Source organism: Populus trichocarpa, chromosome 4 (assembly GCF_000002775.5).
Source record: "Populus trichocarpa isolate Nisqually-1 chromosome 4, P.trichocarpa_v4.1, whole genome shotgun sequence".
NCBI classification, from domain to species: Eukaryota; Viridiplantae; Streptophyta; class Magnoliopsida; order Malpighiales; family Salicaceae; genus Populus; species Populus trichocarpa.
In genome coordinates this window covers 228,788-250,187 of record NC_037288.2, presented here as the reverse complement: position 1 = coordinate 250,187, position 21,400 = coordinate 228,788, and the positions used below count along the sequence as shown (strand labels likewise).

Genomic DNA, 21,400 nt, shown 5'->3' with positions numbered 1-21,400 from the left:
AAGCATGAGCACCATGCTAATAAAAACATTGACCAGGAAGAATTTAATGAATATAATTGGAACTGCCATGTTTACTTGTCCCCTCCCCTAGCTTCTTTCATAGCTGACTCCCGCCTTGTGTTCTTCACTACGTGAATTTGTTTGACTAGACAGCAACAAAAGAAGGGGGGGACACATGGGATGAGGCATCCACTACTTGCAATTCAAATGGGAATCGGGAAAAACAAATGCAGAAAACCAAGCTCATATTATATTATGGGTCCATCGTTCATTCATCTCTAGTTTGCTTCTGATGTAAATTAATTCTGTCCAGCTGGGTTGACAATTTGCCCGAGGTCAGTCCCCGTTACAGCACTCAAGATCACAAGACTTCTTTCATTCTTTCTTCCTATCTGGACTTGACGCGTGTACCGTTGCTCTCAGTGGAAGCCAATGCACAGAGAATAGCAGAAGATAGCGATGATGAAAAGCACAAGCTCATACAATACAATGATGAGCCCCCATGGCATGCATCCTAGCATGAAGCTAACCCATGCATGCTTCCTTAATTTCGATGAAACAACAAAGGTTTTGATCCTTCCCAATTAAGTAGTATTTTTTAATATTTTTATTTCGTTAATTGGGTTTTAAAATCTACACACTAATTTCAATATTTAAATTTAGAAGAAAAAAAATCATATTTTTTTAACCACCCATTAGTACTTTTGTAAGAGTATATATATTTATCTTAAAAAAAACATCAAATTTATATTATTTCTTTTAATGGGTTAATATAAAAATTAAAATAAATATTAAAAAATTATTTTAACATATATATTTTCAAATTAAAAATATTTTTACAAAACACCATATACCAAAAAAAAAAAAACATAATAAAGTATTAAAGCCAACACAGAATGTCTTGAACAAATTATTAAAAATACTATGTCTACAAGAAAAATTAGTAACCTTTTCTTGTAATTGTACAATACGTGAATTGTTGGTGAGAAAACTAATTAATTTACTCTTTGTTTACTTACACAAGGAAGAATATAGAGACTTGATACACAGAAAAATACATCTAAATCAAACCTTAAAAGAAAAATATATAATTAGAGTGTCAATTAATTACAAACTCTTAATAAACCTTTTTTGAGAAGAGGCTGCGAAAATTGAAAAGATTGCCACCATTTCCAACATTTATGGTGCTATTGGTAGCACTACTACCATCAGTGCTACCACCAGCAACATTTTTGCCACCGCCGCTGCCGCGGGCACCGATAGCACTATTTTCATCACTTCTACAGCTCAAATGGTTTCTATAACCAATACACACGGGAACATTTATATTCAAAACCTTTGCTCTAGTGCTGCCATTGCCACTTGCTATGTTCTTACCGCGGCCAGGCTCGGTAACTTCTTTTTTGCTGCTCAATTTTTCACCACTCCGAACCACGGCTTCGGGGAAACTACTCTTCATACCGGAACTACCTCCACGTCGAGCCTGCCAAACCGGGCTGCTCCGACCCACATGGACACCGGGTCGACTCGGACTACTTGGCCAAGACTTTCTTGATTTGGATTCCCCTGCTGAATTACTCCTTGAACAAGGGGCACTGCTAACCTTCCGGGTTCCAGGGGCCCCGGGAAACAACTTGGGTCGGGTCACACTGTTCCCTGCGGATCTACTGCGTGAAAATGGCCATATGTTGATGATATTCAACTCAGCTGAACTCGCTCCACTCTGACTCCTTTTCTCTCTCTTCTTGTCTCTGTCTCTGTCCTTATCCTTTTCTTCTTGTTTCTTGGCTGCTGTTGAAGTTTTCTTGTCACCTTTCTTGAATATCATATCTTTCCATCTCTTTGAGCTTGAGGTTGGCTCTATGGTTATGCTTGCTGGTGAAATTTCTGGTCCAGGGTCAGGTTGAGCGTTGGGTGGTTCGGGTTCGGGTGAGTCAGGGTCAGGGTCAGGGTGGCTGTTGTTAGTGTTGTTGTTGGGTTGGTGGAGGAGGTGGAGAGGGAGGAGGACACCATCAACAAAGAGCTCATCAGCAGAAACAAGATTTGGTTGAGGGAAAGATGGGTTTCTGACCATCCAGAACTCGAATTCGGGTGAGTTTGAACAAGTGCTTGTTCTCCTCCTCCTTCTAGCACTGCTGCATGGAGAGAGGATTACTTGAGGTTCTTTAATGGATATTCTTTGTGGGCTGTCCATGTTGTTGGAGAATGAGAGAGAGAGAGGGTTTGTTTTTGAGAGGAAAGGGGAGGAGTGTTCTTGGGGCTGAGCTGGGTTCCGAGTTCGGTGCAACTTGACCCTACAAGAGCAATAAACAAAGGAGAATGAGCTAATAAAAATGAGGAGATAGGGAGGTTAAAGGTTTTCGGTCCATTATATATGCACCCATGCAAGAAAAAGAATTAAGAGATTATTATTTTTGGTTTTGTTTTTTTGTTTTTAAGAAGATATATTTTGAGATCTTTTCCATATTATAATTAAGTTTTTTTTTTCGATTTATATATTAGAGATAAACTATTTTTATAGAGAATTATATAATGAGAATTTAATTCCTTACCGTTTAGCATAGGTTTAAATTAAATTTTAATTATATAATTATTTTCTAACCAGTGCTTGTACGTATAAACCAATATTAAAGTCTTTGTTTGTCAATAAGATCTCTATTGTATTTAAAACTGTGATTAAAATTAAAAAAATATTTCATCAAAAACTGTGATTAAAACTGCGATAAATTAACTACTATATATATATATGTAGAAAAGAGAGTACCAATTCCCTTTTTCAACGATAAGATTTTCAAAAACGTAATGTATATCATGAAAATCTCTCTTTCACAATAATTATTCCATTGAACTTGATTTTAATGATCTTAGATTTGAATTGGGAAGATGATGGCTTCATCAAATCTACACACGCACCTTCTTCATGATCATATTGAAAGAAAGATTGTAAGATAATAACAAGGCTTTAATTATATATATCTGTAGCTTAATTAGCTATTTGCTAGTGAAACATGCTGTCGGTTAACAATTTCTGTCAAGATCATAACAACTGTGGATCATCTCATGAGAGGTCATGATTATCATCATCGTATACACTCAGTTTTTCCACTCCAAACGATCGAAGATATCCATAATTATCTTTGATTGGTTTTCATTTTGGAATAATTAAAAAAGGGTGTTATTCCATTGTTTTTTTAGCTTTCGTATTGTCATTTTCACTTGAAAGGGCACATGCAAGGATCGATTTAAGCTGAATTTCAATTCAAAAATAACACCATAATAATAAACACACAAAAACCAGCCTATCGAGGAATCTGAGCCATGGGATGCTTGAATCTTGGAGCTTTTTGATGATGGTTATGATAATAATATGTATACCCTACGAGAAAGGGAGGGGGGGTAATTTGATGACAAGAGTGGGGGTTGACCTCAAGACGGAAGGGGGGGCCCTACATAGATAGTAATGGAAAGAGTGATGTCAAGTCGTGGTAAATCGGGTGGCAATTAAGTGGGGATAATCCATATGAGGGGGCCCATGTTAGATTATTCATATCCATGCCGCCTCTTCCTTTTTAGATGTGAATAAAAAGATCTAAGACAAAGTGAGGGTTCTGCGGTTTCGATCTCCTCTTCTATGTACACACACACAGAATGTTTTACTAGGTTCGCTTCATTCTCCATAGTTTATTTTAGTGTAGGTCCAATATATATATATATATATATATATATATATATATATATCCCTGCTCCACTTTCCTTTGCCTAGATGACCAAATATTTATCTAGCTTGATTTTTGAAGCACTTAATTGTGGAACTGGATTGTCCATAGGTATATTTTGTTTAGATTATCTATTAATTTTTGAAAAGAAATATTAGTTCTTCAATGTATGTACGGACGTAGTTGCATCTTAAACGTGTCCAAATGCATTGTTAAACGGATCTTTAATTAGGGTTTATTGTCTGTGGGAGGCGAGGCGAGGGGGGTTCGAGGAGATTTCGAAAGGCGGTGTTAGTTAGGTGATAGAGTTTCTGTAGCAGCCAAGCGAACAGGGTGGCCTTTTATGGAGGATATTGCTAATGGTCCCTTCTCCTTTTAGGAAGTAATAACGTGCGTGATGAATGATCATCATCAATTGCTTTGTGGAAGACGATAAAAGTAACACCGTGGCAGTAACGGGAGTGGACCCACCTTGTTCCATAAAACCACCAGCAAATCTCAACCATTCAATGGATTGAAAAGTCTAGAGCGGGAGAATATAACCAATCATTCGATTGAAAACACCCTTTGCCAAAGTGGATGCCTTTCTATGCATGGGATGATGACAATTTACTACCTATTTCTTTGCTTGTTTAAATATTTTAATATATATACATTAGGTTTAAGATTACAATATTTAATTAATTAATTACACATCAATTAATATATATATATATATATATATATATATATATAAATGAATCAGGACAGAATATGTCTAATTAAGATGATTACCACCCACCAACATTAGGGCTTCAAGTCTTGAATTGAATATATTATATATGAATGTACGCTACCATTAACGTTCAGATAATTGCATGAGCTATTAATTGTCTCATCTTTTTTCACATAGAAACCTCCAAGATGGTACGAGCGATGCCTTGCGAAATGGACAAATTTTCCCGATCTTAATTTCTACCACAAGTGCATGTATCAATATATACATGGATTTGAAAGTGAGACATCTCCACTATTATATATATATATATAAAAAAAAAGATTTGAAAGTGAGTGAAACTTCGTCCCTTCGTGTTTGTTTAGTAGCAGGATGTTAAAGTTTTTTTTAAAAAATTGAATTTCAATTAAAAATATATTAATGTTTTTTTAAATTTTTATTTTAAATATCAACATATCAAAACGATCTAAAAATACATGAAAAAATATTAATTTAATGTTTTTTCAAGCAAAAAAACAATTTAAAAAACATTTTAAAAAACAAGTTGAAGCACATTACCAAACAGATTGAACCCGGTACAATTTCCAAGTGCGCATGATAAATAGTTGATTAACATACCATGTCTTATCTTCTTTACAATAATACATATATTATCTAGCTAAAGATTAGTGAAAATGACAATGATTCATGTCATGATGGGTTCCACAAAATATCAACAAAGGATTTGAACCATGTGATGGAGAGATATATAATAAAGTCAAAGGTATAAAAATTATAATCCATCACACGGTTGCATCATGAAAATATTGCTAAGAATCAAAGGGAAGGAAGAAAGAAAAACGGGGGTTTACAAGGCGACAACAAGAGTGGACCCTTGGGAAACAAAGGGACGATGGGTAAGTGGTTGGCTGTGAGCTAGCTAGTAGCAGTGATGGTGAATATTTGGTGGGACGTCGCGCGGACGCTTGGGAATCTAGCTAGCAAGAGAGGATGATAAGAGAAGAGAATTATGCGTGGCAGAGATGAGTTTTATATTGTTAAAGGCGTTTGTTTGTAGGGTAAATGATGAGCCATGTGCATGCAAGAACAAACACTATTTCATTAACCCTTTCGGGTCCCTCCACTCTCCCATAACATACCCCTTCTCTCATTCTTCAAATCTTGATAGCAACTGCCCCATGGCTTTTTGTAGGTAGCTGTTGTTTTAGCCCTGTAATGCCTTGATCGTTGCCCTAATCAATGATCGTCTGCTCACTTGTAATTCCCATTCACGTTTTAGTTACTACCAATCAATTGTTTCTTGCATGTGATCACCGGCCGGCCGGTATGCTTTCCTCTCTCGTGATATTGAACTCCTTACACTTCATGCGCATGCAAAGAATTAAGTTGTCGACATCCATTAATTCAGATCATCGTTCGGTGGGTGAGCCAGATCGATCTCTCTGTCATGGTCTAGATAGATAAATAGCACATAAAATTTTAAAAAAAAAAACACTACAGAAAGGCAATACCGGAAGCACCGAGGAAGATACCCTACAGAAAATGTGAAAGGGATGCTTAAGATCAAGAATGTACTTATAAATGTTGGGATAGCTAGCGATAAAGGGTATTCCGAGTGATGAACAGACGAGAAAAAGATCCAGCTTCAATATCCTATTCAAGATCACCCATGACTTTTCCAGTTAATGGCTCCTGGTGTTAATTTGCATTATTGAATGTTTGATTGAGTAGGATCTGCAGGTAGTGCATGATCAGTAGCATCCCAAAAGTACATTGCTAAAACCTCCAAAAAGGCAGAGTGCATCATGTGGGGTGTGGCCATTATTTGGTACGCAATTTCTTGACACGCTGTTCAATCATCAACAAGTTTAAACTAGCTTCAGATCAGGAGAGATTACAAAAAGGGAAATTAAAACGTTTTTGTTTTGTTTTATTGATAAGGATTTATATATTATTTGGTCAGATTTAATGTATCAAGACTAATTTCTTTTTCCATTTAGTTTTGTTTGGTGACAAGTACATTCATCATAAAATATCTTTTGCTTTTATATTTATGACTGGAATATTTAAAACATGAATAACAAATTTGATTGGTGTTTGTTTTCATGGAAGAAATTATTTTTTTTAATATTTATTTCACTGAAAAAACATTAAATTTATGTTATGTAGGTAATCTAAAATGATTTTGATGTTAAAAATAAAATAAAATTTAATTTAATATATTTTCAATTCAAAAATATTTCAACACACTCATAATAAGTATTTCTGTTTTTTTGTCAAGACTTTCATATCTTGTATAGAATTTTCTTGAAATTTATTTTTTAAAAAATTATTTTTCAATAAATAAATGGGATCTAATTAAATTATAATGATGATTAAGAGAATCGAGAGAATTGATTCTTGAAAATAATAAAACTATATCTATTTAAAGCAACACAATAATGCAAAGGAAGGAATGTTTAGAAAAAGGAATTATTATGATATTGAAAAACCTTAAGGTAGCCAGAGACACCATGATCCTTGATTTTACAATGACACAAAACACTTGACATATGAATTATGAATTATGATGCCCTAGAAACTACAAAGTGACTGTGCAAGAGGATCTCTTTGTCTGATTATAGGCAGCCAGCCCTTTCATGAGTTCTCGGATATTCTTGTACTTCATGAATTCTCATTTCCGCATCTTAATTAATTCTTGCAAGCATGAAATATGAACGATCTTTTTTTTAAAAAAAGTTATAAATACTCGAGATATTTTACATGTCAATTGAAATTATATTTAATAGTTATATTCTTACTTATAATCTAAAATGTGTGGGAATTTTAATGTGGAGACGACAATGTGTATTTTTCAAGAATTAATTTTGGTCCTCGAGGTTTTATTTTATGCAATTTCATCATAATTAAAGGATAATTGTTGTTGATTTCTTAGTTAATGATGAAATTAAAAGAAGAGGGATCGGAATGAAAAAGTTATCAAACATGGATCGTGCTAGAAGTTTTGAAAAAGATACACTTTGATCCTCAAATTTAAAAAATTACACAAATTATACAATTTCAGTACCTTGATATTTTCCAATTCATTTTTTGTATAAGAGTTTATTTTTGTTATCTTTTAATTCCTTATTGAGAGAGGAAAAAAAAGAGGTCAGTAGATTTCGGGTGACACCGATTTAGGCCACCACAAATATCGATATTTGTGTCAAATGATTTCATTTGATGAGAAAAGCTCATATTATGTGTTTTTTTTTTTTTACTTTAAAGTTCATGAAAAAATAGATCTGAGCTCGGTCATACTTTTTATTTCGAGTTGATTTCAGTTTTTTGAACAATTTTTTGGGTTTTTTGAGGCTATTAATATGTCTATCACAATTACTAAGGTATTTTGGATTAAAAACAGGTTGAAAAACAGGTTTTTTGGTAAAAAAAACCTGAAGCCCTACTTTTCCAGTCACCACAGTGCCCAGAATCTGGGCAACTACAGACGACGCGTTGTTTGCCTCAGCAGACAACATATTATCTAATTTAAAAAAAAAAAACATTTGGGACAAACGACATGTTATCCATCTAGATGGAGTAAAAAAAAATAATGGCCATTCACACGGCCAGGCGGCCGAGCCTTTTATAGATTTAGTAAAAAAGTTATTGATTTTCATACTAAACAATATAAGTTTTTTGAATTTACTTCTAAATAAAATAAATTTACAGAAAATCCCATGAAAACCCTCTCAATTCCTCTCTATTTCTATACAACTCCTTATAGAAAAAAAAATTGATCTGGGTAGTTGTTGTCGATGATCAAGTTTAATTAAAAAGAGATTTGAGTATTTCTTTTTATATTTAGCTATTTTTCCATAATAAGAGTAAAAGAGAGGAGTTAGAAGGATTTTTTAGAGTTTTTTTCAACAATTTTTCAACAAAACCCTAATAGAAGGGTATTTTTTAAAAATCATATTATTTAAGGTGAAAAATCAAAGATTTTTCTGTTGAAAGGGCATTTACTTTTTAACTAAATCTAGGAAGTTTTTAGCAATTTGGCCTACTACGTAAAAGCCCTTTCAATGAATCAGAAAAAAAGGAAAAGAAATAGCCAGAGTCACAGAAGTACTGCTACCATTTAAAGGAATAGCAGCAACGGATATGTTTTGGGTGTTTAATGGTTACAAAATGGAGGAATTATGGCTGTTACAATCAGAATTAATTCATGGAGGTTGGAAGAATAATAACAGAGGCAGCTGAGTAGGTGGTGTTGGTGAGGGTAAAATGATACCACCATTAATAACCTCCTCGAGCCATAGCATGAAGTTACAGTCACTGCTAGAATTTGGGTGGTCCCATGAACCTGTGCCATGGCTTAATTTAGCCTTTATGCCTCAGGCGTTGGAAAAAGTAACATAGCCATAGCCATTGATGAAAGTGTGAAGCTAGAACGAAAGCTACACACGAGCATGATTATGGGGGGGACATAGGTAATGGTGATGACTAAATGTTTGGTTTGGAGTCACACACCATGTGGCTCGTAGCACTAGACCTTGGGTTTCACTTCATTTCTTCTCTTTCCCTCCCTCGATGATCACACTCTTGACTTTCGATTGCTTTTGGTTCTTGTCACTGTAAAAAGGAGTTCTTTAACCTGTATTATATATTATACCACCTTCCTCTTCCTTCCAAGTTCCATCTTGTTTTTTCATCACCATCCCATGAACAACACACACACACACACACTTCCTTTTTGGGTGGCTGTGATGTGATGCGATGCTTACCCCCTTCAAGATGTTGTAAAGGACACCAAATTTGCAACTATTCTCTTTGGTTTCACATGCAATGAGCGGTTCTTGCACCTTGTTTGTGAACCATTATTGCATGGGAGAAGGTAATGAATGAGCCATGGTCCCTGGTGGTTAGATCAGTAGAGAAGATATACAGCTCTCCTCTATTGAACCAGGTCCATAAATCAGATCACTTGCATCATATGTGTATAATAATGATTTCCTTATCAGTCCAGCTAGTGTTTTCTTTTATCACAGTTCATCTACCGATATTCATAATTTCATATACCAAGACTAAATCCATTCTCAATAGGGTTTTAAGCAGGTAAACTGTTTGAAAATGTATGTTCTTACATAAAATATTATTTTTTTATGATCTATCTCAAGATTTGTTGCTGATAATAACGTGGGGAACATCCAAGATTATTATTAATTGCTAGTCAAGATCGAAATATAATATTACCACCCTGAAAGATTACCAGAATACAAAAATGAAGCCGTACAAAAGGGAAAGAGTTCATCTCTATAAAAGAATAAATAAAAGGGAAAAGGTGGATGGAGATTGGAGAAGCATGCCAAGCTCCATAAAGGTTAGACATTTTCCAATAACGTGTGAAGAGGGAGCTAAAAAGCCAAATAAACAGAGCATGTGATTCATGGAAATTCTGGACGTGAAAGCATAAAAATAGAACGAGAAAACGGCAAAGAAAATGGATGCTCTGTTTGTTAGAGAAAAGATCCAAATCCTTTTTGGGATGCTTTGTTTTTTGTTTTGATCGAAAAAAGAAGAAGAAAAGAAGTGATCAAAATCCTTTCTGGCCTGTTTCAAAGTGAGAGCAGCTGCCAGAATCACACACAGCCAGAGGGAAAGAAGACAGTTCTGCAATGATCTTTCCTTCTCATTCCCTTTTCTATCCAGAGCGGTGCGGATGCTTACTACTTTTATCATAGTGGGGATCCAAACACAAGTCCAACGACTATAATTAACTTGCTCTAGTCAAAATCAAATCTTGTCCTGCTGGTCTAAGAAGTTTGATTCTTCTGCTGCTTCTTTCGACTTGATGAGTTCAAGTACTGGATCTTAAATGAATGGGCGTTTCTTCAATGGAACAGGATGGGATTGGTAGCATATTTCTTTTTCCAAGAAACATTTCTTTAAAACTATACTTTTAGTGTGAAAAGACAAGATCACAAGCTTCATATTTTACAAGTGCAGTCGATGGATGTAGAGCCGAGTTTTCCAAGGACCATCATCCAATAAAAACACACACAAAATCCACAACTCTAACTCAGATAACAGCATCAAAAACCAAGAAAACGAAAAGAGGATCTCATGCATGTCCAGGAAACTTTTCAGCTCTTGAAGAACATAAATTTGCACCTATCCATATGCCTAAGCATGAGCTCCCAATTCCAGTAGTAAAGTGTGACTAATGGCATCTGATCCTGGGCCTATGAATTGGATGGGACCTGAGATTCAATCAAAACAGATAATCAATCACAGAGCATGATGATATAAAGTGCATGTTTTACAAGGATTAAAGCGTATTAAAACTCCTATCAAGATGGCCAAATAAAGGATACTGTTTGATAAATTTATGACTCACCAGGACTAATGTAGCGATTATTGATTGCCCACTCATTCTTCAGGGATTCAAATTTTTTGAAAGGGCCACCTGAAATTTCATTGATAGCATGTAAAATTTGCTGAACAAGTTTCTAGTTTGAATCCATGTTAGTGATCAGTGCAGAAGCCATTTATAATGAATGATACAGAGGTCATAGTTACTATCAGAAGTGAGATGGCACTATGTATTAAACGATTAAGGAGAGGAGTGAATAGAAAAGAATTTATACCTTCGAGTTCCACCATTGCCTTCTTGATCACAGGCTTGAATTTACCTGCAAAAGAATAAATGTATATAAATTTGATAACCTTTTTATCTTGAAAAGGACAGGGAACTCCAAAATGTCACTAGATTGGTCAACTAAAAGTTCTGAGAACTTTTTGAAGCTTATATTAGATCTCCATAACCCAAGGTCCTAATGCAGAATACTTTAACCCATGACTTGATTTGTATATTCCAACCAGGAAATGAATGTGCCATAGTCAACACAAACACGACTGTCCAAAAAATGCTAAAGAACAGGAGAATACCATGTCTCCTCTCTACGTCCATCAAAGAAGTCAATGCAGTCCCACCAACAGTCCATTCTGCAACAGGAGCGCCCAAATTCCCAACCTGGAGACATAACAATATTAAATTAAAATATTAATTCAGCAGTGCCAGAACTTTCATGTTGCAAAAACAGCACAACTTTTTAGTAGTCTTATAGCACTCAGAAAAGACAAAATAAAACTAGAAGGAGAAGGAAGAAGAAAGAAGCAAATAAACAATGTTACAAAGGTAGAATCACTCACCGACGATATCAGCCCAGTTTTTCCACTATGAAGGAGAGCTCCAGCACCATAGCCCAAAGCATAGCAGTATGTAGCATCAAAGTTTGTTGGCAAACCACATCTTCCTTCATACCTAAGTACAATCCAAATATCAGGAAATCTATAACTAATCCTGCACTAATTTTTTCATTACATTCCAGGATAGGAACAATGTCAAATGATTTTTCCAAACAGATCATGTAATATCAGACCTAGAAAATACTGACTCAAAATGGAGATTAGATTTGTAGTTAATAGAGATAATTACCCGAAGAAGTGGGACTGTCCTTTGAAAATGCAATTGGATTGACCTATCTGCTTCCTCTTCTCCAACTCAGTCTCAACCATTTGAATAAGCATTTTCTCTGTCTCAATTTTGGCAACCTTAAGGTAAAAGCAAAGATATGAATGAATAATGATGCCAGCTTAATTCAAATGGTGAAAAACAGACATAAAATGGGACTTTGTATAAATACCTGGACATTTCCATGTGGATCTCTTTCAAGCATCAATTGTTCTTGAATTGCTGGTGGCAAAAATTCAAAAAGCTGCAGGGATTGATTTGTAAGTTTCTTTTTCCACAGCCCGTCTTCATCTACCACATCATGTGCCAAAATTTCATTTAGTTCCGCTATAAGGTACTGAACCTGAAAAGAAACACCCAATAAACATTGCCACTTCAATAGATAGCTGTAGATTGAAAAATGAACATTACATTAAGATAAAAAAAAATAACATAGGAGCAGTGCCACTAAAGTTACAAAAAAAGTAACCTACCTCAGGAATGAAATCAATTAAACCTTCAGGAACAAGAATCACGCCATAGTTATATCCAAGATCAGACCGTTTACAGATTATATCAACTATGTAATCTGTAACATTTTTCAGTGTCAGCTGCTTTGCAGCAACCTGCAACAAGATAAAACAGGGTAAGAGAATGTATATGGGAAGCTTTTCTTCAAATGAAAATAACTGAACTGCAGACACCACCAAAATGATTTTTCCTGAGAACTTTTGAAAATTCATATCTATCAAAGTAAGCACTCTCATTTGACAGCCCATTGCAGGGGCCAATCAATTACTAAGCTTCGCAATCAAAAGTCAAAATAACCTCAACTTTCCCATATCAACTTGAGCATTAATTACTAATGAGGTTAAGTCAAAGGATCAGTTTGGATAAGTCAGCTAACATAAAATGGAGACCATAGTTATATGCAAGAAAAGAAGGATACAAGGTGCTTGAAACTTGTCAGAGTCCAAAGCAGTCACCAACTATGGAACGGGGGTTTCTCACAGAGATGCAAAACACGTGATACACTGATAAATTACCAGTAAGCAAACTCAACCAATAAAATAATTGAAACTAAAGAAACAAATTAACATAAGTACCTCTTCTCCAATGATGGTGATGTTTGGATGAGTTTGCAAGGCACACTCCAATGTAATGTGTGAAGCTGCACGTCCCATAAGCCGGACAACTGCAGCAAACACAAATTAAGAGTAATCATTACTTTTAATAATTGTTAATATGTACAATATGCCTGTGTACATTCGAGATAGTATGGAGAAAGCAAATTCATTATAGCATATTGAACTCAATTTGACACAACAGGTAGTTTAAGCTGTGTGGTTGCATGAGAAACTAAAGATTTCAGGAATAAATACAACAAAGTGACAACATGGAAAATACAGAAGTTAGAGCCAGTTCAAGCACAGGTACTTGGTGAAAGAACATGAAAGCACAGTTTAAATTGCCATCTGCACAATACTATATGGAAGGAAAATCGAACACAATTAGCTAACCTTAATATCATATTCACTTCAAATTCATTAACAGAGAAACAGATTATTTGGAGAAAAATTATGTATTAACTTACAATGATAATATTTTCCAGTTGATCTAGCATCAATCATGACATTTCCAATCATTTCTGAATATATCTGCATGCACCAAGAATATTATCAATGTTCTATAGCATTAAGTTAGTGACAAAAAGGATATCTAACTACCAATGGCATTAGGATTGGTTGTGACTGCATTCCATGACAGCATTATTGAGAACGCAGACAAAATAAGTTGACTGTACACGCTATTAGAATCAAACTGAAAAGACTTGCAGCATGGCATGGGAAGGATAAGATTGAAAACTCCAAAAATAGTTAATCAGAAATACAAATTGCATACAAGCAATAATATTGATTCAGCAGGGACTTCACTGTTGAGTGCACAAAATAAACATCCATGAAATAGAACAACTCAGGCATGGTAGGCCAAGCAAGTGTTAAAGGCAAGTGCAAAGGCTAGCCCTGCACACACACAGAGAGGCACATATGTGTGCGTAAATATATACTGCACACGTGTGCACATGCAAATATAGATACAGGTGAAGACCATGAATAACAAAATTGAGATTCTACATTCTATAAATAAAGTGTCGAGCTTTGGGATTCACATTTGTATAATGAAATTCTATACGATATATTGACATTTTTAGGAGAGTCAATAAAATGAAACAAATAAGGTTAAAAGTAACAAATTTTCTAGAAAAGAAAAACAAGTGTAGCTCAATCGTCAATAATCTGTAAGGTTTTATATACAGAGATAATTTTTTGTGCTTCAAGCATGGAGTTTCCATCCAATCACACATAATTTTTAAGCAGATCTCATGAAAGAGTACAATCAAGTAATTCCAACAACAACTACATTTTTTAACATGTAATATAGGGAAAATCTGATATACTAACATTTTGATTAAAATAGAAAAGAATACTTATAATTACCTTGCAAGCAGTATCAAATCCAAAACTGGTAGGAACCTCCTTGGATTTCAAATCACCATCAATGGTTTTTGGGCATCCCATCACCCGAGTTTTCAAACCTTTAACCCTGATTGAACAATAAAGGAAACAAAATTTATACCAAAAGGGCTCCTGGTAGATGAAAAAAGTTCTCTTCTCATTCCACAGTATTAACATCCCAATTCAAAAAATATTCCAACAACAAACTTCCATCAAGGCATACCAGAAGTCTTCAGCAAGGAGGCAAGCATTTGTGTTTGAGTCATCCCCACCAATAACAAGAAGCCCATCCAAGTCAAGTTTCTTTGCTGTTTCTTCAGCTTGTTTGAACTGCAGTTCACACCCATTAATCCTCAGCAAGTCTTAAAAAAAAAATCACGAAACCTACAGAAAAAAGTCTCCACTAGGAACAAGTATGGAAATAGTCACCTGCTCAGGCGTTTCAATTTTGTCTCTTCCACTGCAGATCATATCAAAACCACCCTAAAATAAAAGATACAAGAATAAAATCAGATACAAACTTCCACTTAATACTGCAAGTACACCCGTAAAAAAATGGATGGACATTCAATAACTATATTAGAATGGAGTGAAAACAAGTACAGGACAAGAAAAGAATGAGACCCCCCCCCCCCCCCCCCCCCCCCCGCCCCATGTTTAAAACTTTCACACAGGAAGCCTTCAAATTGCACTGAACCAGTTAATAATCCAACATCTAAACTAACTACACCTCATATCGCAATTACCAATACACACTCTCGAGGCATCTCAATCACTAAACTCTCTGCATTATTAACTCAAAACCATCCCACATAACTGCAAAATTAACAATTTCCAATAAATATATACTTACAAAAACATTGATCCAACTTACAATTCGAAACCATCCCACATTCACATAAAAAACTTGAAAAGAGGAAAACTTTACCTGATTTCTATAAGGATAGATATAGTCGGCATTCAATTCAACATATTTGCACTTCATGATCCCAGCTGGACCTCCCTTAAACCCATACAATACACTTCCTTTCGCCCGATCCTGCAAATAATCTAAACCGCCACCGCCACCAACCAATCACAAACCCCACGATACCAAACCATAACAGCTACATTTCGTTCAATAAGATGACTTACCGAAGATTCCAGAAATAACATTATGACCACCAGGTGCTTGTCCACCGGACAAAACCACACCGATCTTCAACTTCTGGTCTGAACTCAACGTGTCCACATCGTTTGGCACCAACTTTGCCGATGGTTGCCCAAACAGATTCGGAAACAGCTTCGCTATCTCATCTGCCAAAAAAATATATCAAAACTTCAGAGATTTAATTAATTAATTAATTAACGGTTTAATCAGCACAACACTGATCAATCTGTGAAAATAGGGAAGTTAGGAGAGACGAAAATGACCAGGATTGCCGGCGGCGGAACTACGAGTGCCGTCGACGATTTTGAAAGGGTTTTTTAGGACAGAAGGTAGAGGGAGCGCGTGATCGATACGGCTCGATTGGACTTCGCTGTAAACAGAAGCAAAGCGACCGCTGGCCCGAGCGGAGTCGCCGTTAATTACAAAAGCAGGAGCCATGTTTGGCAGTTACACCTGACTGAACTCTCAACTTCAGTTTTTTTATTATTATTTATATATATTGTAAGAGAGAGAGAGTGAGAGCGTTTTGTTTTGGTTTCTGGGGTCTCAATGGGATTTCCGCCCAAAATAGTCCCTAAAGTCTTGACATGTAGTCAATCGAAGCCTAATTAACTAGTTGACTTTCTTTCATCCACAAGCACATGGAAGGATATAGGTGGGAGTAAGGGTGTAAGAAGGGAAAATACAAGCCTTAATTTGATAGATATTAAAGAAGAGTAACTGATTTGAACAAATATTCCTAATCGAGGGACCATGTGGGGGGGGGATTGCGAGATGTCCCTTCTGCCCTGGGAAGAGAGTTCGATAATTTGCGGCCTGCCCCACGGTTTTGAGAGTATTATGAAGATATGGATGATTAGAGTGTTAGACGTGGCGTGTTGTAAGAATTGATTGGGTACAAATGGACGGTTCGGATTCTTTTGTTGAGTTTGCTGTGGGTGCCAAACCACTGTGTTGTTGTTGTTGGTGGGCGGCGCGTGTTTTGTAAACGCTATAGGATATTCCAGGATACTTATTGGATAATGATCCCAAGCAAATTACGTAATAGTTTTTGTGTATATGATAAAAATAAATTGAAAAAAGTTATTAATTATAGTTTTTTTTTTTTTTTAATTTGAGTGAAGAGTTGATGGTATCCTGTATTGTCTTTTACATGGATCCATGTATTATTATTTTTTACAGTGTGTCTGGTATTATAGTATATAATATTTTAAAAACAAATTATTTAAAAATATATCAAAATAATTTCTTTTTTAGTTTTTTAATATTAAAATATTAAAATTAAAAAAAATCAAATTTAATATTTTAATATTTTTTTTAAAGATAAACACATTTTTAAAAAGAAGTTAAAAGTAAAAGCTGCTACACAAAGTGATAAGCACAGGTAATTGCGCAATGTGCTTGGTGTTGTTTTTCTATTTTCACTCAAGTGGAAGCAAACACTATTAAGTAATTGTTTGATTGCTATGTTGAAACGATTGGATCCCCTGTTTTGAAAACACAGATTCTAAAATTGTCTCTGTCTCCGTCCCTACCAAAAAAAAAAAAAAAATTCATGCCATTTCTATATTTGTCTCTTGCGTCCAAAAACACTAACCAAACCTCAAGAACCTTCGATATTAGCTAAGAAATAATGCTGTCAAATTTGTTGACATAAAACTATTCCATTGCTGAACGGACAGTTAGTAGCATGCTTTAGGCTATGGAAGTTCCGCAAAGTGAAACAAACAATTCAAGGAAAGGCCAGTTTGATCTCCTCTCCGCCGCATTGCATTAATTCACTGAAGCTACCTTGCTGGTGTTATTCAGTGTAGATGCAAATGCTCTAGCTATGAAAGTTTCTGCCCAAATCCTGCTCAGGTACTTGGAATACAGACTACAGAGTGATCAGAGGTCGAAGATAGGTTGCTTAGTGGCTAACCGATTCGCCTTCTTCACCTAACGAAAAGTAGCCATTCTTGTGAACATTGCAATGAGTTATGAGTCGCTGGTTCTTCCCTTTATCTGTCCTACATGTTCTGAAAGGTCAGGGAACAGTTGTCATTTGATTAGTCTATACTGCTTCTTTAATGGCAATGGCCTTTACCTTCGATGCTAATCATTGCGCCAACATGTGGTGTGTAGCGTTTAGATGACAATAAGTTGCTTTAAAGAGATAAGCATATCCATTAATTAATTCAGAACAAGATTGGTTATTCATGGTGTACCACAATGATTATCACATGCTAAACATTTCCATTTGATCTTTGTTAACAAGGAGGAATCCATTAAAGAGATCGATTCCCCTGTCTAGCTGTGAGAATCCATGTAAGATTTCTTCCATGATTGCATCAACCCTTCATCGATTCAGTTCATCTCATCATCTAGAAGTGGTTACAGAGGAGAATCCTGGCTACATTATGAAGCAAAACTCGAGAATTAAAACATGCTTTGTCTCTCATCCACCCACAACCTTCCTCGATAATCATTATGTTAATTATCGCCATATGGACCACCGTCATCAGAATGTGGTGATGTAGTTCACTGTTTTTGCCTCAAAAATCGTCAGAACAGATCTAGAACTGGATCGCAGCTCTTTGATTACCATAACCTGACAACTAGATGCTACATGAATAAATCTTGCATGGCATTTATGTCGTCAGCCATCCCAAATCGTCACTTCCCTATTTCATTATCAGTATCCTAGGGCTAAGCTTGCTGCGAACACGAATGTACACAATTAGGTAAAGGACTGGAGCTAGAACTTCCTAACGAGCTGTTCTTTCGAACTTTTGGAAGAGGAAAGCTAGGCCAACGGTTAATAATTGAGAGCCTTTATTGAGACTCGAGAGAGAGGGTGCTTTCTACCTTAACTAGCAAGGATGGCTTCTTTAAAGATGGGAGCATGTGGGTCAAAAGGAATGTCTTTGCCCCATAATTTAATGGATAATCACTTTAACATCATCTTCAAATTCATGATTAGCCCTCCCCACCATGCCAACAACAGCCTTCGCTTCAATCCTTGAAAATGCAGCAAGTACACCCGAACTGATTCGTACCAGGCACGTGACACCAACCAAGAATTCTGTCAAGGCAGTGCTTCCTTTCTTAATACAGTATCTTAATTTAATCCCATAGGCTTATTGGAACCTCATACTTTCAAAAGCATGCCACCTAACACTGCCATATCAAGGGAATTGTTAAAGGTCTAGTTCACATCATAATCACTAGCTCAATTAAAAGACCAAATGTGCTTGCTTTTCTTTCTCAGACAACCAACCTACTAATCTCATAAGTTATGTGTACCTCTTTCTACATTCAAGACATAATCATGCCTGATCTGACCCACTTGCCAATTGTGCATAAATCATTTTGTTTTTGTGCAACTCTTCCTTCATAGCTCCCTGGTTCAGGATGAAAGAATCCAGGGTAGACAAGAAGCAAAAACTTCAGCAAAGAGGATGCAAGGCCTTTTGTTGCAGTTGCAGGCTAAGTGTCTCTTCTTCTGAGGAAGCTGAGAGCTCGAATCCCGATCGGTTTGCATCGATCTCAAGCCTGGCACATGCGATGGTACAAGAGAGACTAGACCAGATGATTAGAGAAAGGCAAGAGGCAAGACAAAGAGAGAGAAGAAGGAGACTAAGAAGTGATGGGACCAAGTTTATAGTAATGGTAGCTATGGAGAAAAGCTCTTACGATCCAAGAGAAGATTTTAGAGAGTCCATGGTTGAGATGATCATGGCAAACCGGCTACAAGAGCCAAAAGATCTCCGTAGTCTGTTGAATTATTACATGTCAATGAACTCTGAAGAGTATCATGGAATGATACTGGAAGTTTTCCATGAGGTTTGCACCAATCTGTTTTTATGCTGTAAATGCCATTGATGGACAATCTTGAGAAATCTTTTAGATGTTAGTGTTGTTAGTCAGCATTCTCGGTGGATGGTTACTCGGAAGGTTCAGTCCTGCCAAGTAAGAGAGTAGTCTTATGTTAATAAGTATGCTGTAATGCTACAACAAACAGTACTATCCAAAGCTCAATCAGAATAGTCAAAAGGTTATTTATCTTGATTCGCTTCAAGAGATTTCGACATTGAAGGTTGAATTCAGTACTAGGTTTTTGCAGATCCATTTCATGGAGTTAATGCTTGAACTGTTATTAACTTGTAGTGCTGATAAATATTTGAACAGAACATGTAAGCAAATTATTCACTTGGAAATGATTCTTCAATGCACCAAAGTTATATATATTTAGGGTTTAGAATAGCTAGCCAAGTTTAGATTCGTCATTTTGTATATTGAACTCACCCTGTCTCAAGCAAAATGTAGGAAGCCAAGTTCAGATTCATCATTCTATATATTCATCTGACCAAGTTTCAAATAAAATATATTGTCGTGAATAAGAAAAGGAGGGACCAGGAACAAGAACTTAGTGGTTAAATTTACACCCTGTTCCAAGAATGGATGAATTTTATTAGAGAATAATATAAATTATATCTTGGGGACTTACTTAAAAGTTTAAGTTTTTAGGTTGAATTGGTTCTTTGATATGATATCAGAGCTTAATGATCAAGTGGTCACGAGTTCGAATCTCACCATCTCTATTTATTTAATAAAAAAAATTAAGCACAAGGTAGTATAAGTCTGTGCAAGTTCAAGTTTGAAGGGCTTTCACTTGAGGATATGTATTAGAAAATAATATAAAATGTATTTTGAGACCTTATCTAAACGTTTAAGCTTTTAGGTTGAATTGGTTTTTTTATAGCTTTTTTGTCCCTTGAAATTGTGAAGTTGTGATGCATGTGAAAGCAGCCAAGTTGCCTTAATGATGCATTAGGGCAAACAACACAATCATCTTGTCTACTTTCCTATACTCCCCTGACATACATAGACTGTCCTGCAGCTAGCAATAATGCAATCCCTTATACTTGCAAGTAAAGAACGTGACCGCAAATAACCTATCACACTCATCAGAACATTATATTATTTGGAATCCTTACGATGCAAAAATCAGTAACTTATTGCCTCATTCTTATAGACATCATACTTATAATCATCCATGGTGGTAGCTGTTTACAGACAGAAACCAAATACTTGGTGCTAATGGATACGTACATGACCAGCATCACGTACAGATTGATGAAGAAATTGTGAAGACTTTATTGTAGCATAATTATATGTGGGATATTTCATGGAAGATGTGCGAATCAGTGGATATTATAACTTTCCTTGTTGTATATCATAAGAATGATTGTTGCTCCAAATGCTACCATCAACATGGTCACAGAGAGGAAGAGAAATGTGATCAATCCTATCATCAACTTATCAGGAAGTGTATGCTTGAAATCTTTAAATCGAAATGGCGATGAGAGGATAGAGAAAAATGTAACTACTGATGTCAAGGAGAAGGTAAGGGAGAGCACGTCCGTTACAGTGAAAACCATACGAATAATGGTTTGTTGAGGAGGACAGGAACAACAATGCTCTGATTTGAACCTCCTGGAGCTGTGTAGGCTGCAGCAAAGGCAACGGTGGCAATGAGAACTGCCACCACGGAGCAGCCTTCCGCTGTGGTCTTTAGCCATTCTTTGGCTAAATTACGAAGTTCAGAATTTGCAGCAACGAAAAACCCTTCTGCAGTGAGCTTCTTAGTGCTCTCATGATTCAGGAAATGGGATGGAGTGAATTTTTCCACGCTGCATTCTCCCATGGATAAGCAAACAGAACATGTCTATCACCTCTTTATTTTATTTTTAAAAAAAGAAGAAATATAACATCAGATCATTGATCTTTTTAGTTCTTTCCTCTTACAAATCAATCATTTGTTAT

The 21,400-nt window shown here is 35.9% G+C and overlaps 3 protein-coding genes across 3 annotated transcripts; 1 reads left to right on the top strand and 2 right to left on the bottom strand.

The window, feature by feature from the left end:
- Window positions 1–1,061: 1,061 nt before the first annotated feature.
- LOC18097304 (uncharacterized) lies at window positions 1,062–2,352 on the bottom strand. Its single transcript, XM_006383789.3, has one exon. It carries the CDS (start codon window positions 2,192–2,194, stop codon window positions 1,118–1,120), a length of 1,077 nt encoding a protein of 358 aa, XP_006383851.1. The 5' UTR covers window positions 2,195–2,352; the 3' UTR covers window positions 1,062–1,117.
- Window positions 2,353–10,334: 7,982 nt separating this feature from the next.
- LOC18097303 (pyrophosphate--fructose 6-phosphate 1-phosphotransferase subunit beta) lies at window positions 10,335–16,114 on the bottom strand. Its single transcript, XM_006383788.3, has 16 exons — window positions 15,856–16,114; window positions 15,577–15,738; window positions 15,371–15,492; window positions 14,872–14,925; window positions 14,666–14,772; window positions 14,425–14,530; window positions 13,521–13,584; window positions 13,033–13,121; window positions 12,421–12,552; window positions 12,120–12,290; window positions 11,912–12,027; window positions 11,626–11,737; window positions 11,362–11,446; window positions 11,061–11,105; window positions 10,811–10,879; window positions 10,335–10,673 (listed from the first exon to the last, which is right to left on the bottom strand). The coding sequence occupies exons 1-16, from the start codon at window positions 16,028–16,030 to the stop codon at window positions 10,597–10,599; spliced, it is 1,686 nt and encodes a 561-aa protein (XP_006383850.1). The 5' UTR covers window positions 16,031–16,114; the 3' UTR covers window positions 10,335–10,596.
- Window positions 16,115–18,602: 2,488 nt separating this feature from the next.
- Window positions 18,603–19,791, top strand: LOC18097302 (probable transcription repressor OFP9). Its single transcript, XM_006383787.2, has one exon. The coding sequence runs from the start codon at window positions 18,986–18,988 to the stop codon at window positions 19,454–19,456; it is 471 nt and encodes a 156-aa protein (XP_006383849.1). The 5' UTR covers window positions 18,603–18,985; the 3' UTR covers window positions 19,457–19,791.
- Window positions 19,792–21,400: the final 1,609 nt, after the last annotated feature.

Bases quoted from the DNA above. Each gene is read 5' to 3' on its own strand.
- LOC18097304 (XM_006383789.3), bottom strand. From the start codon at position 2,194: ATGGACAGCCCACAAAGAATATCCATTAAAGAACCTCAAGTAATCCTC.
- LOC18097303 (XM_006383788.3), bottom strand. From the start codon at position 16,030: ATGGCTCCTGCTTTTGTAATTAACGGCGACTCCGCTCGGGCCAGCGGT. The intron at 15,739-15,855 runs GTCATTTTCGTC...TTTTTTTGGCAG, and splicing joins TTCCGCCGCCGGCAATCCTG to ATGAGATAGCGAAGCTGTTT. The intron at 11,106-11,361 runs GTATTCTCCTGT...ATTCTTTTGCAG, and splicing joins GGACGTAGAGAGGAGACATG to GTAAATTCAAGCCTGTGATC.
- LOC18097302 (XM_006383787.2), top strand. From the start codon at position 18,986: ATGAAAGAATCCAGGGTAGACAAGAAGCAAAAACTTCAGCAAAGAGGA.